The sequence below is a fragment of the Pezoporus occidentalis genome, unplaced genomic scaffold (genome assembly GCF_034315485.1).
Source record: "Pezoporus occidentalis ecotype Australia unplaced genomic scaffold, CSIRO_AGI_Poc_V1 ctg4, whole genome shotgun sequence".
Classification (NCBI taxonomy): Eukaryota; Metazoa; Chordata; class Aves; order Psittaciformes; family Psittacidae; genus Pezoporus; species Pezoporus occidentalis.
The window spans coordinates 16,810,326-16,826,050 of record NW_026915724.1 but is presented as its reverse complement, the minus strand read 5'-3'; the positions used below and the strand labels follow the sequence as shown (position 1 = coordinate 16,826,050).

General features: G+C 41.3%; 1 protein-coding gene across 2 annotated transcripts in view; it reads right to left on the bottom strand.

The window, feature by feature from the left end:
• The window catches only part of ZNF521 (zinc finger protein 521), a 233,693-nt gene that overhangs the window by 26,786 nt on the left and 191,182 nt on the right, over positions 1–15,725 (bottom strand). For both annotated transcript variants that reach the window (XM_062632807.1, XM_062632808.1), the window contains 2 exons: positions 3,769–3,900; positions 983–1,098 (listed from right to left, as the gene is read on the bottom strand). In XM_062632807.1, coding sequence (XP_062488791.1) covers positions 983–1,098; positions 3,769–3,900 — 248 coding nt within the window. The remainder of the gene's footprint in view (positions 1–982; positions 1,099–3,768; positions 3,901–15,725) is intronic.

Here is a 15,725-nt window from a genome sequence, read left to right as displayed (position 1 = left end):
CACCCCAGTTAAAGGACTTAAAGATGGGGACCCACGCTATAAGAAACTTCTGAAAAACCTTAGGTGCTCAAAAATCTCTTCATGCCTAATAAAAACCACATGGCAGACAGTGTATAAGAGGCCTTACTGTACAAATACTTCTCCATGTTCCATCCCTATAGACGATCAGAGACCCTGATTTTTTTTCTCTGTCAACCTATCTTAATATTTTAATATAGACTAAAATAGTTCAGAAAAAATCTGCTGCTGCTGTTCCTAAGTATAACACCACATCAAGAATAACACACCATCACTTCTTGTTGCAAGATATGTAGCGCAGAATGTTAGTATGTAGTAAATAATTCCTTCATTCAATTGTTTTCAGATCTTGTTCAATATTTATTTTTTTTCCTCTCTGTCCTTGTGTTTACCGTTAGTAAACAGTACCATTACAGATCTGACAGCATGCAAGAGGACAGTGCACCATTCATTTGACCCTATTATTCCCCCCCCCCCCCCATCAAGTTAGTATTTATGGAAAATGGCCAGCATCCTTCACTATGAGGGTGGTGAGGCACTGGAATAGATTGCCCAGAGAAGTTGTGGATGCCCCATCTCTTTCAGTGTTTAAGGTTGGATGGGGCTTTGAACAACCTAGTTTAGTGGAAGGTGTGCCTGACCGCTGCATGGCAAGGTTTAACTAGATGTCCACTTCTCCCTCCCCAAGAATATCTTGAGCTGCAGCAACCTACAGAGCAAGAATTCAAAGGTGGGTCTCAAAATTCAGGTCTGTAGGAGGTAGCTTTCTACCAGTACCTTTTTGAAGTGGCATGGGTTGAACCACCTGTAATTTCTCTTTTCATTCCCTCATTCCCATCATGATGATGAACAAGTATCAGAAACGTTCATGGCAAGTAAAGCTTTGGACTCAGCTAGCAAATACATAACGCGATTATAATCCCCAGCTAACATTATTATAACCCCCAGGTAAAAAGTGTAGTACCTGCAGCTCTGTTTGGAAGAAGAACTTCTGTGGGCACTGTGTGCAGTCATAGATCTTGTCCTCTTGTCCGTGGGCTGAGAAGATATGCTGCTGCAACTTGTTTGCTTGGACAAACACTGGAATATTAGACAAACAACACTCATTTCACTATTTCGTATTGCAAGTGAAGAGTTTTTTATAAACAATTTCCCATTAGCACTCAGCAATTCAAGGGGTAAAATTAGGCTGGTGCACTCTGATTTCACATTACACTGTTACTATAACTGGTATCAATGAACACTATCTACAAAGTGTGATCCTTCTTCTAAAATGAATGAACTGGAACAGATGCCTTGTTTAAAAAAAAAAAAAAAGAAAAAAGAGTCTAACAGGACAACCAATGAAGATTTTAAATCTAAAGAATTTAAAAGTGCCATTTTCTCTTCAGAATTATTTCTTTATGCTTAATGCACTTATTTCCTAGCAACCAACAGGTTTAAAATCATAGATGCCAAAGTCCTGTTTATTCTGTGTGCCTAAAGTTAAAGCTAACAAACAGCTCTGTATTTAAATGTGGTAATGCTGAAAATTATATCCCACAGCTACACTGGGGCAATGTCTATAAATGTGAAACAGAACTGCAGGTAAATTCTCTTTGGATACTTTAAGATCAACTCTGCCTACACACTGAATGCAAGGGTTTCAATAATATAAACATGTTCAATTTTAATGACTACAAAACAAGGCCCTAAGACTGTGTAACAGTTTACCTAGGAGACATGCTATTAATAATTAAATTGTATATGCCAGAGGCAGTGTTTGGGTTGGCAGCACTGACTTCTGATGGATGCCTGGTGCACTGTGACCTAAAAAAGTTTGCATCTACAATAGTAATCTGTATAGGCAGGAAAAGGATTTATTAAAGATGCTGGCATTTGACTTTGACTCCATTCCTAATCATTAAAATTATTCTAATTGCAAGGCAACAAAAACCATCAGAATATTGTTCTTCTGAGTCATACATTTTAATCACATTTCTCATTACCCTGAAAAAAAAGATCAGATTCCATTTTCCATATAAAACGTATATTGGTGATTTTTACTTCTTGTTATTATTCTAGCAAGACATGCTGAAATAATTTAATAGCATATTGCTAATAAAACACCATTGTTTATGATTAATGCCTGATGTCTATTTACCCCATCAGCAAAAAGACAAAAGTGTTTCCAACAGACTGGAATCGACTTATCTCCATACTCTTTAACACTTTTCACAAGGCTGCTGGCTTAAAAATTACGGATTAGTTTTATCAGGGATCTTGTTCACAAGGAGAACCGTCAATGGGTACTCCTTACATACGCCAGTTTTCACATGGCATATGTAAGCCCCCAGACTTGGAAACTGAAGACCCATGGCATTATGCTAAAAAAATCACCTCATAATGTGTACACAAAGACCAGGGGAGAGGGGAAAAAAACAGCAGAATCAGTAATAAAACTAAAAGAACAAACAACAAAAAAATGCCTGTCTGAAAAAATTATTGAACACAGACGCCTAACAGGCGAACTCTTTACCGCACTACTATCCATGCTCCAACATTACCATGACAAGCTGTGCACTGAAGATGAACTATGTATTTCTTTAATTTTATAACCCACAAAAACGTGTGAAACCTGAACACAGTGAGGTAATAATCATCACCAGCCACTGTATCTGAGAGATGAAAAATTCAAGTTTAATTTTCCTCTGTAGCATGCACTTAGGTTTTATTGGGAGGGGAGCTGCCAAACAGAGAGAAGTAAAATGAAGGTATTAAAGGATCTATTTGCCTATCAATGAAAATCCTTCACTCCCATTAAAGGAGAACAGAAACCTTGAATGGCTTCCAGAATTAGCATGCCATTGATGCGAGAATACCCAAAGTGTGTTTTGTCATGTTTGTGATTATCTTTGATTTTCATCTTGTAAAGCAAAATTGGGCATGTAAGCTACATATTAACACTTATGGTTTAGGTTATCATTTTATGAAATGTTTGATTAAGAAGCCCTTAAAAAAACTCACAACAACTCTGTAGGCATCTTTTAAATGTGCTTTCATTTCCAACAACAGCATTTTTCTGTTCCTCATTATGGCCCAAACACTGCAGTGCTTAGCCCCACTGGGTCAGGTTATTTTCTCACTTGGGTTTTACTACTGAATAACACCACTGACTTGGGGAGGATTATTCCGCACTTGGACTTGTGTCAGGGGAGAACAGAACTTGACTTGTGGCAAGACAGCATGGTTTGCTTTCTAAAGCACATTACAAGAGTGTTTCTTCCCACCACAAGCCAACAAACACATGCAAGCAGGCTTTCTTACATGATCAGAGGAGAATGCTGCAGTGCACAGACTATGCCTAGCAGCCCTTGCCCGCGGGGCCAAGTTCTGCTCTGAGTTATATCGTTTTAGATGAAACATCTGTAGCTTTAAAGCACAAATTTATGGGCAGTTTTAACCTCGGCAAGTTTGGAACATGAAGGTAATGAACATGACACCATGGAAGGTAACAGACTATCACTTCTGCAATTATAAACCCCACAGACTTCCACTATAAAGAGCTAGAAATGCAGTTCTTACAGATGGATACCTGACCTTCTAAGGAGCCCAGCTTCCTAAATGATTTGTAATCAATATTACTAATGAGCACAAATGCAATGTTCCCTCCTAAAACCGACCTAAAGCTAGCACATGACACAGCGATAAATGGAGCTCTGCAAGTGCAAGCTAAGGGCAGGACAGGGACAAGTAGTGATGGCCTCCTACCTGTAAAGCACACTGGGCATTTGAAGGTGCCCCCCATGCCTTCAAAGCTGTGCTCGATCAGGTGGCACTGAAGCTTGGCAGGAGAGTCGAACGTCTGATTGCAGAGTTTGCATTCATGGTTCAGACCTTCATCTGTGGAGAAATCGAAGAAAAAGTGAAATTCACCACAGGCCAAAGAACAAGTCCAACACATTCTATGAACATAAGAGACTTCTTGATTTCCTAAGCTCAGGAAACTGGATGTCCCTCATCACCTATGGCTGCTAAAGTGTTTTCTCACCTGGAAGGTTTTAGAATGTACAAAGCTTAACTGGACATTAAAAACATATTTTCCACATACAGTTAGCACCAAACAGGAATGTAGAGCATTAGGCTTCAGCAGGAAATGATGAGTAGGACCTGAAACATCATCCCTTAGTAAAGCCACCCGATCACAACCTCGTGCATTTGCAAAACAGCACGTGAAGAATTTAACACTGATCACACATCATTTATCTACCACGGGTAAGAAGAACTGCAAACGCACACATTTTTGGCGCTCTGGCTGACGTGGGGTTTCTCGTAACCACGTTTCCAATCCCAGGGGCATACACAAAACACTTTGCAAGCTGCAGGATTTCCCAGCTCCCTTTCTGACAATCCCAGATTTTTTTCCCCCCTTTATTTGCATTTCTCCTCTTAACAGCTCAGAAAAGTCCCTGTGTGCCTCCTGACGCAGCTTTCCCGTCAATGTCCTGCAGCTTTAAAACCCTTCCCGCTCCCCACCGCTTGTTCCTCTGCTTCCTCCCATTGTCCTCTGAAGGCTGGCTGGTGCCTGGCACCAGGTTCCCTTCCTGAGGGTGCTGCAGGATTCATCCACTCCGCCATGAGGGCAGTCAATGGCTGTCCTACTTAGAAACAGTTGCTAGGTAAGAAGTGGCTTCCAGCCCTGCTGCAGAGGCCTCAATTCCCACAGCGCCGCTTAGAAAAGGTCCTTCTGTATGTCACCGGTGTGCTACACGAGTAGCATTGATCTCGCAGGTAAATACTGTATCTACTGTATCTGATTATTAAGAATCAAGGGGGAATAAAACGCTTGGCGACTGGCACAGCTCCCTGCCATTTCTCAGGTGGGAAGGAATGATTTAGGAGAGCGCCCTACCCACCCCAAACACCTAAATGCTATGCTGCCTGCAGTGATTAGTGACCCTAATGACGGGTGTTGCGGTTGCTGTAGACGGTGAGAGCAGACAATGTTTTGTGCTCCATGCAGCGATCCTTCCCACCCATGTAAGGAAAACAAGACAGGGTACTTGTGTGGCCGAGTGGGGCCACACGTCTGCTCAAAATGATCCCTAGTATCTTAACAGAATTGAAATAAATTCAGTGGTAGCCCTCAGCTTTCACTTCTCGTTAGCCCTAAAGCTAAATTTAGTCTTCGTATAAGTCATGGCAACTTTAGCAAAGGGTGGGAGTTTGTGGGCTTTAGACCGTGCAAGCTAAGCCAGACAGTGGTGGCCATTCTGCAAGGTGGGACTACTTAAAACTGCTGTCTGGTGCTTATTCTATGAAGTGCCAGAGCTCTTTATAATGAGAAAGTAAGGGGCAGATGAAAACCAACAAAGCCAAAAGATTTACACAAAATCAGGTTGGGGTGGCAGCTGTCTCCTTTGGAGTAAACAGGTAAAAATATACTGACTACAGAAATTTCTATCCTGACAACAGTCAGCAACTGGGGAGCTCTCTCTCCACTGAATGCCCAGCTCTCATAATGTTCAGCACCTTCATTGGCTTTCATGATAAAATCGTGTTTGTCATGCAGTGACTGTGAGATGAATGTAGAACCCCGTTTTGGGTCTTTAAAATGGCCACATTGGTGTCTTATCATTTTTTTATCTCTCCTCTCTTCCTGTCAGCCTTAGTGCAACAGAGTGGTGCCTCAGGTATAGACAGACACGGCCAAACGCTGCTCACGCAACAAACCGTAGACTTCCCTTCATCCTCTACCCAATCCTTCATTAAAGCACATGCTGCAGATCTATCAGAGAAGTGTGAAATGGGGTAGGTGACACCTTTTCATTGGGTAGGTGACACCTTTTGTAACTCTTCATGGATAAATTAGCAACCCCTTATCAAATATATTCTAACTATTTCCTTCACAGGAAAAATTTTAGTGGATTCCAAAAGTTGACTTGGATTTGGGGTTTTCCACCATCACTGACAAGCCCTTCATGTATGTTCTGCTCTTCCTGCTGCTGAGAGAAGAAAAGTATGGCCTGCAAGAGCACTGTCAAGGGGTGTGTGAGGGAAAAGAACCTAGCATGAACCAGTCTGTACATCTAAGTGAGGTGGCTGTATGCTGTGCTCACCTCACAGGCAGCAACCCACAGCTGTGGGCAAAGCTGCAGAACAGCATACTGAAAAGAGGCAGAAGACTCAAAAAAACATAGATAAATGCCTCTTCTTTCCTGAATTTGAAAATCAGTTATGAGGAATGCAGAGACTGCCACAAGTGATCATGTAATTTCTCCTACATCTAGATCATTGCCGTGGTCATTACCAAACAGATAGTTCTGAAGACAGTGCAAGTCCCCACAAAGGGTAACTACGAGCTAGACAGCCTGTAGGGTAAAGTTTCTTCATCAAACTGTTTGTGCTGATGCACGCAGTCAAAGCAATTAGGACAAAGGGAGCTCCATCTCAGGATCTTCCACATGTCAAGGTGAAAATAATCGATGACAGTTCTCAAGTCAAAGACTTACTGTTGGCAAAGTGTAAATGAACCACACTAATCGTTCTTGAGAATAGGAACACTGAACAGAGAGTTCTTCAAACATTCCAAGGGAGAAAGACTTCCTAAAAAGAAATACTCTTATATGGAGCTACAGAAGACAGAGATGGCTTTTTTGTCTTTCCGTTACATTAGCTAATGAGGAAAAAGTAGGAAGAAAGGCATGCACTCCTGATGCTGAATCAAAACTAATTTTAGCTACACAGTATTTGCAAGAACTGAACCCCATTAAATGTGACCCTATTGTATTTCCAATATCACTCAGATCCAAGGTAATCTCCTGGTCAGAAACTTCAAAACCACTTTGATTACTGTGTGCTGCAAATCTGCTTTTCCTAAAGGCTTATAAACAGGGTTTGAAAAATCCCCTCACCCAGTCGCCTGGGGCAGATAGGAAACTTCCCCAGGCAAAAGGCATCAATTTGTGCAGAATCTAAACTTTCTCTTAAAAATAAAATGTTTTTAGTCTCCTAGTTCTAAAGACTGCATTTAAAATATGACTACATTTGTGTAACTAGTAGAATAATATTCTTCCTAAATCTCACTTGTCAGTCACTGTTCCCATCCCACTTTTTTCCACCCATTTTGTGCACGTTGCCTGCTCTGTGCTACGTCCTCGGAACAAAGGGCAAAGTTCCAGTCCTTGAATTCAAGAATGTGATTCCAGCATGATTTAAGTTTAAGGAAGACAGATAAGGTTACAGTAGTGGCAGAAGAGCTGGGTTCCATTCCAAACTCTGACACTGACTTACTCTTACCACGTTGGCCACGACAGTTTTGCCTCTGTTTCTCAGACTACCCATCTTTAAAGAAGAGGTGTTAATTTTTAATTTCTACTTTAATAGGCTGACCTAATTAGTATCCCTTAAGACTTTTAATACAACTGGGACAACTGAGCTTGAGGGGTGTCCAGGACTAACTACCATAGACAGAAGACCCAGAATCACTGCCATCTGCCTTTGAGAAGCTTTAAGATAACATGTCTGGGCACATAACTGCCTGCTTGCTTGGGTCACATAGCACTGCAGAAGGATGATGGAACAAGGCTTTGTCTGTGTGCTCTGCTCTCCACAGAGAATTTAAAAGCAGAGCCAACATTTTATCTCCCACTGGCAAGAAAGAGCCAGGGTGTGGCAGCTTTTGCAAAGGTGCCAGATGAAGAAAGAGGATGCAAAAGGCTCTGTTTACAGGATGGCCCCTATCTAGCTCTTCATGTTTAGCAAACAGTTTGATAGGGTACTGTGGAAGTGCAAAGTATGATATCATTAATAAATAAAGGGCGGTGAAATGTCACATTTTCAGTTTCCATTTGGGATAAATCTGAAATGCAGTGGAGTGTCAGACACAGTCCAAGAGGCTCCCCTTCCCTGCAGAACAGAGCTACTGCTCTATGCTCTTGCTCAGGTTAAAAAAAAAAAAAAAGTAAAAAAAAAAAAAGTGCTGAACAGCTTTAAAAAATTCAATCAAAATAATCTGCTCTTTGGAAAGGTGGCGGCTGACAGTAATTGGAAAATACTGTCTGACTCATTTATTAAAGTGAGATTCAGAGTCAATTGATTTAATAACCATTAGAATATTCTATTAAGGATATAATAGGGTTGCACAGCCCTATTTTTTATTAAGAGTTATAGCTAAGAAATAAGCAATGCTATGGAATTTTAGACAACTGCTGTATGGATTAGACTAAAAATATGGCTTGCAAAATAGGTATAAAAGCAGCAACTATCAGGAGGAGGAATAGGAAAATACATTACAGTGTAAATGAATTAGCTGAACGATGAAAAAGAAATGAACCTTTAATATAAAGCCTACACTTTTCCAACTCTAACAGAAAACTATGCACTGCATTCCCTGATGTGGTACATCGTAAAACAAGTCAGCACGTCCTTCGCATTACAGATCCAACAACTCCATAAGGAAGGCAAGAACAAAGTACCCACTGTACAACACAGAACTGCTCCTTAATGCTGCTCTTACATGGTTAGGATATGAGTTTGGACATGGTTAAGACCTCAGAACATGGATAAGGATGCTTTGCCCACTGCTGGTAGACAAATGAGTTTGATGCATGCAGAAATTCTGCATAAGTAAATTACTTTCCATTTGCAATCTTTATTCAGATAGTGGGAACATGTAAACATGAATCAATCCTAAATAAATGCATTTAATATTCATATAGATGTTTAATATTTACACAAATATTAAATGTTTCAGTGGGGGTAGGTAGATTTTAATTGAGGTGCAGCCCATTACTTCAGCAACTAACAACTTGATAACCAGCTATAAAAGCAAACAAAATCAGTCCTTTCACTGAGCATACACTCACATTTGGGGCTCCTCTGTCTTTGAACAACTTGCATGGCAGGCAAGATCCCCTCACCCTCACCCTGACTTGAGGCAATGCGTTGGATGGCCTGCCCCAATTTGTGCAACCAATTCAATGCACAGCTCGTTCATTTCATGGAAGGCCCTGACATTTCAATATATGCTTTAAACAAGTGAAACCCTTTAAGCAGCCTCTAGACCATGTCCCATGTTTATGCTTCTTGCTTTTCAATAAAAACAAAACTAGAGCAGCTACAAGCAAGTGCTCACTGGCTGACTTACATGCAGCTGTTAAGTCAGTAACCACTGGGGGCCCTCTTATATTGTCTGATCAACACTACAGCCATTACTGAGTACCACTTTGTAACAGTTTATAAGTAAGTCTTTCTCTTATTCACCCTCGAGATTGTCCAGAAGGGTCCTTCTGCCTTTTACTCTGAATAAATCTATAAGCAAAGGTCCAAAGATGATGATGTCCTCCTGGTAAATCATCACGAGGCTGGGTCCATGCTTAAAAGCATCTGCTAAGAAGTAGCGTAAACTCTGCCCTCCACATGCAACACAGGAATGAAATGGCCTGCAGTCCCTGTATTGTTTTCAGGTCTAAAGCATGCACAACTTCCATAGTCAATGTTTTCTTTGTACTTTTTTTTTTTTTCCCAAGCAAACCATGCCCCTAAACAAATTTCTCCTTCATATTACTTCCACTCTTCCCCAAGTTGATTTTGCAGCACATATTTATCAGCCAGAGACCTGAGGAGTATGGAAGGAGTGCCATTGACAACAGCTACCCCCTCGGCTACTACATCTCACACTGGAAAGTGGGGAAGGGCAAAATACAGCGTATACCATTGTAATTTGCAGAGTATACAGCCATTCATGCTTCCTAGCTTACAGTGCTGTGTTTGTCTCCATCTTTTTAATTCTACTGGCCACACACTTGTCAACCTCTCCAGGCCACTAGAGACAATCTCATTCCTGCTCAAAATTCTTAGGGTCCACTATAGCAAGCAAGTGCGTGACAAGTATCCTTCTCTGCTAAGGAGCACACAGCACCTCGACCAAGCCTGGAAGCTGTGCCTGAAGTCTTCAGCCCCATGTTCATAATTTCTCCATGTTTGTAATAGTGCTTCTGTTATTTTCAATTTCTCAAACATTATCACCCCCATCCCCCCCCGAAAAACACTAACCACCATGGTGTTAATTTTGGAAGCTGACATGCAAAAACATAGGAATATAGTGATAAAGAAAGAGATGTAGTAAAGGCAAAGCACACAGCTGGAATTTGCAGCAGGAAAAAGAATACAGCTGGAATTTACAGCCATGAGAAGAACCTGCCATGGACACCCAGGGTTTTTTAAAGTCTTAACTAATGGTTCAATCCTGATGGCACAGGATGGAGGATTGCACAGAAAGACAGAAGTACACCTGCAATGTCCAGGGAAGATCACCACGTTCGAAGCAGGAGGTTAGGGAAAGGAACTATCTTCCTCACCCGCTTTTCTGCATTTCCCTCTTGTGCCACATACTACCACTCACGTAGTCAGGGCTGCACAGTGGTCTGTGTTTACTCTTAATGCCACTTTTAACTGAAATAATGACGTTAGCTCGAGACTTGAAAACTCAAAACATCAGGCTGCAACCTGAGCAATGTCTCTCCCCTTGCTTTTTTCAAGCAGAAAAAGAAAGCAAGCTCAAAATGATCTTTGGGCAATGTTCTGAGGAAGAAAGTGGACAAGATGTAAGGAACAATCCCAAACTCTTGAGCCACCAAAAACTGTAGCCTCCCAAGGAGAAAGCTGAGACCAGGCCATGACTCTGCCTTGAAGGTACTTGCGAGCATCAGAAGGAAGAGAATGGCATCTGAATTGGCTCCCAGCAGCACCAGGTAGGAAGCTTTATTCAACATACAGGGAATAAATCCTACAGCCTTCTGCAGTGATTGCTAAAGTGACAGCAAAGGGTGCTGATTGATGGAGTGACAAAGAGCTGGGATCCACCTCCTCAATTAAAGCAAAAGTTCATCTCTCCAGGGCCAGATTTTGAAATTAGATCTGCTTAAGGGAAAGCCAGTCTACTGCATCTTTCATTCCAGTGTATTTTCGTCTGAAGCAAGGGATGCATTTCACTTCACCAACTGTTCACTTTTTTGCTTGGTTGCACTCACTTTGGCTGCTTGTAAGTGAACTCTTCTTACCACATGTGCCTTGTATGTTCTATTAAAGCCACAGATTGTCTGGCTTTGGTGAGGTTGGATGAGAATAAAAGAAGGACAACTGGCAGGATCTATTTCTTAATAACTGTCATGTTTTCAGCTCAAGCAAGAATGATTTAAATACAGTAAATGCCCTCTCCATCAAAGAACAGCATTTTCTGGACAACTGGCTACTGGGAGAGAGCTCAGGAATTCAGCAACAGGGCTATTCACCAACTGATGGGACATGCATAATTTGCTACTCCTTGTCTGTAACTGAACCCGAAAAAATTAGTATTAAAATTTGTGGGAAAAGAAGGTCTGTGTTGCATCACATAGCTATACACATTACAAGGTTACACTCCATCACTGAAATAAAATCCCATGTGACAGAGCTTATTTTGGAAACAATTTTACCATGGGATATAAAAAGAAATTTAAACCGGTAGGAATAAGCTGAGTGGTGTGAGTTATTTGTGGATAGATGATCCAGCTCAATGCTTACCTTTTCAAAAAGCACTTAGTGAGCGCTGATTAAAAACTCGGAGACTGATCCTTCAAACGCTGGCATGACTAGCTCAGGGGACCAGGTCTCCCGTTTTACTAGGTCTTGCCTAGACCTTTTGTGGGACTAAATTCTGCCAAAGTGTGCAAAGTTGAACCCCCCATCCTCCAACTGCACAGTTTATCTTTACATCTGCATATTACAGATACCAAACCCCAGAGCTGTGAAATGTCTCTTTTTCCCACCTCATGCAGAGGATGATACTCTCGCACTAAATTCCAGTGGATGAAGAATCAGGCCCTGCTTAATCTGGCCATCATTATGAACACAGTGTCAAAATTTAGGTCAGTATTGCGCTCTTCTTTGTTCTCTTCCATGAGCTCTTAGCCTGTTTCTTTACAAGGAGAAAGTTTTTTGGACCAAACCTTCTCTAGTAAAGTCAAATTACAATTTGAATGGCTTAGAAATTGCCCAAGCAAAATGGTTATTAACAATTTAATCAAACTGTAGGGGGAAAAGGCTAAGAAAAATGTCACATTTGTATTCAGAAGAATTAGGAACAGTAAAATATAACTAAAACTTTTGGGCTTTTTTAGCAGTGTTCATACAATATCAATATTTTTGTTCACTGTGTAGGCTGCAGTTTCTTTTTCTTGTTCTTCCTTTCCGGTTGGAGAACCAGGTTTCTCTGCTATATGATGTTAAATGCCTACTAGTAATGACCACTCATCTGGGACTTCTAGAACTGGTGGAAACACAGGTATATCTGCTTCCAAGTTTTGCACTAAGAAACCACAAACTGTTAAACTAGAAGAGGATATTTCATGTTGCATAAGCTAAATGTAACCTGTTCTAAATTTAGGGGTACTGGGAAAACATCTTCTTGCATGGAGATAATCAAAGTGTCAATATTAATACTACATCACAGAGCACCAGCAGTGGAATTTACATTTTGTACACAACTCTCATCAGATATTTCTTTTGTTCTGAATATAAAGTAAGGGTTACAGTTGCCTTCCTTCTTTTGGCATGAAGCCAGTAGATGCCTGGAAGATAAAGCCTCTAAATGCTAAAATGCTGTTTATCGGATGTATAATGAATTGCCTGTTTACTCTTATAGGAAGGGGAAGAAAAAAGGAAAATGGAGGAAAAAAGTAAGAGTAGGACAGGATGGGATAGAATGGGATGGGACAGAAGAGAAGGGAAGGGAATGATACGGCTTTCCTGTATTACTGGATATTTGAATTGATATCATGAAGAAACAACAGTGCTTCTCATATTTCCTAATACATAAGGTACTATTGATATTTTTTTCCAAAACTCAATGCCATTATACAAGTCAAAGATTATTTGGCATCTTCTTATGTAGGTGAGGGACACTTTTAAATGAGCAGCAATTGCTGAGATATTGATCCAGCTCTTAAGCTCATTTAGGGGTGTATCAGCTTCCTGTTTTCTTTCCTTTTAACCTCCATCTCCCTACCCAGGCCCTCAGGAAAATAAGAGAGGAAGAAGCAGTTCAGGCTGTTAGGGCCCTCAGGTCTGTGCTGATAACTGGGTATTTAATTAGATTCTTTTCACCCGAGCGCACTGCTTTGCCAGTTAGGGAAGATTTGCTTGTACAGCAATGTACTAAAATGATAAAGCTCAATTTAATATAAAGAATTACTTATATTTCTCATCTGACTTAAGTTTGCTGTTTTATTTAGAAAAGTATGAGGAAGCCCAGTTTTAGCTTGCACTTTTCGCATGTCTCTCTTTGATCCTGCTATAAAGCAAGCAAACAGCTTTTGGCTCACATATCAAAAAAAGACCAGACTTCATTCTAAACCTACCCCACTCTCCTTCCCACTTTCTCTGCTGGTACTAAGACTTCACACTGAGCTGAACAAACAGCTGCTGAGATTTCTATATTAAAAGTTGTTCGTTTGTGGGTAAGAGAATAATGAAGGCCAATTAGGTATTTTTCCTCTATTTGTTCCATGTTTGGGTTTTTGTTTTTTCTTTAATTCTAATTCCCTCTTTTACAGATATATTCCTACTCTTCATCCAACCTAATTCCTCACTGAAGCAAAGATACTGTTTCCCACTATGCTACCAACTGAGGACTGGTACCTAAGAATATCTCCCTGCTCCAGTGAACTTTTCGGTAGCAGAATGGCAAAGTTACGAGCATGAAATAACAAGGGAAAAAGAGGAAAACTAACGGAGTAGAAGAAACAAAGCTGGCCAAAAAGAGATGTATTACTGACAGGCAAAGGTTGGTTGCAGAAAGAGAACAGGCATAGTAGCAATGATAAAGAAAAATGGGGGTAGCCTGAAAAGTCTGATGGAGGAGAAGTGAGCCGAAGCAGGGCATGAAACCTAGCTGGAGGCTAAGAGGTGCAAGCAAGTCTTGGTTTAACCCTCATTCAGATTTCACTGAAGAAATGCAGAAAAAGCATACATTTCCAGACAGAGCTTGAGTAATTTAATGCAGCTGCAATGGCAATAATGATAGATGTATTTTTACAGCCAAATGTCTCAAGCCAATAATGTTACCACTCTATAATTAATAACAGTAAGCAATTAAAAAGAACAGCAGGTTACAAGTATCAGGCATCAAACTGTATTACCAAACGACAAAAATACAGCACTATTACGAGAAAAAGAAATGTATAGGCTGTCAGGTCAGTGTATATCCTCTCTAGATAGCACATACAGCTGCAGAAAAATGTGGTGTGACATTAAATGACTATGAGGTGATTAACATCAGTGAAAAACAAAACAACACTTGTAAGACTCTGAGGAAATCTGATATGCGATATGAAAAACATGCCTGTAACAGCAAGAGAGAGGTGGCTGACCACTGTAAGGCAACAGCCTTTTGCTAAGACATACTCTAATAAATAACTTACAAGACTGCATTTGTTGGCTGAAATATTATCCAAAAGGCCCACTGAGTTTTCACTGTGTGTGAGTTTAAATAAGAAGAGGTAGGAGAAAAAAGAGGAATCCAAGAAGAAAAGCACACTTAACTAAACCACATTTAGCTGGAGCAGGATAGAGGGGGTCAAGAGGCAGACGGTTTGCTGGGGTTTTCTGGGTTTTCTCCTGTCTCCTTGCTTGGGCTAGTGCCAAATTCCCTTTCTCCTTCACACCCACCCATCTTTCACCCATCTCTGTGAAATGCACTACTCCATGTTTCCTTTTCCCGTAGTCTGTGGCAGCCTCATTTGTACCAGTAATGTCCTTGGTAGGAAGAGCTCTCTGGGGCTGTGAGCTGGACTTGGCTCCAGCCATATCATAGTAGGGCCATGAGGTGTGCACAGGGTGAAACAGGACATGTTAGGGTTACCCCTGGCAGTTATATGTGTAGTGAAATCCCCTGTGAAACAGTGTGAGACTGGAGCTGAGTCCTAATCCCCACTCAGTCATCCCCTATGAACTAGTTAGAATTCTTACCTGCCTGCAGACCTGTGTGGCTCTCTATGCACTATCCAAAGCCGACCAGGCCCAGCCCTGTATATAGTGGGTACATGCCCAAGGTGGCTAGCAGTTGCCAAAACCAATGGTTTGGGTTTGGGTTGGAAGGGACCTTGAGATCATCTAGCTCCAAACCCTCCACCACAGGCAGGGACACCTTCCACTAGGCCAGGTTGGTCAAAGTCCCATCCAACCTGGCTTGAACACTTCCAGGGATGGGGCATCCACAGCTTCTCTGGGTAATCTGTTCCAGTTCCTCACCACCCTCACAGTAAAGAACTTCTTCCTTATTGCTAACCTGAATTCCCCCTGTTTAAGTTTGAACACATTACACCTTGTCCTATTGCTACAGTCCCTGATGAAGATTCCCTCTCCATCATCCCTGTAGACCCCTTTCAGATACTTAAAGGCTGCTATGAGGCCTCCATGCAGCCTTCTCTTCTCCAGGCTGAACAGCCCCAACTTTCTTAGACTGTGTTTGTATGGCAGGTGCTCCAGCCCCTTATCATCCTTGCGGCCCTACTCTGGATTTGCTCTGACAGTTCCATGTCCTTCTCATGTTGGGGGCACCAAAACTGCACACAGTACTTCAACTGGGGTCTCACAAAAGCAGAGTAGAGGGGCCGAATCAACTCCTTCTAATGCCATTTGCAGCAAAATCAGGAAAAGCAAGTGTATGCCTGAAATTCTGCACTGGG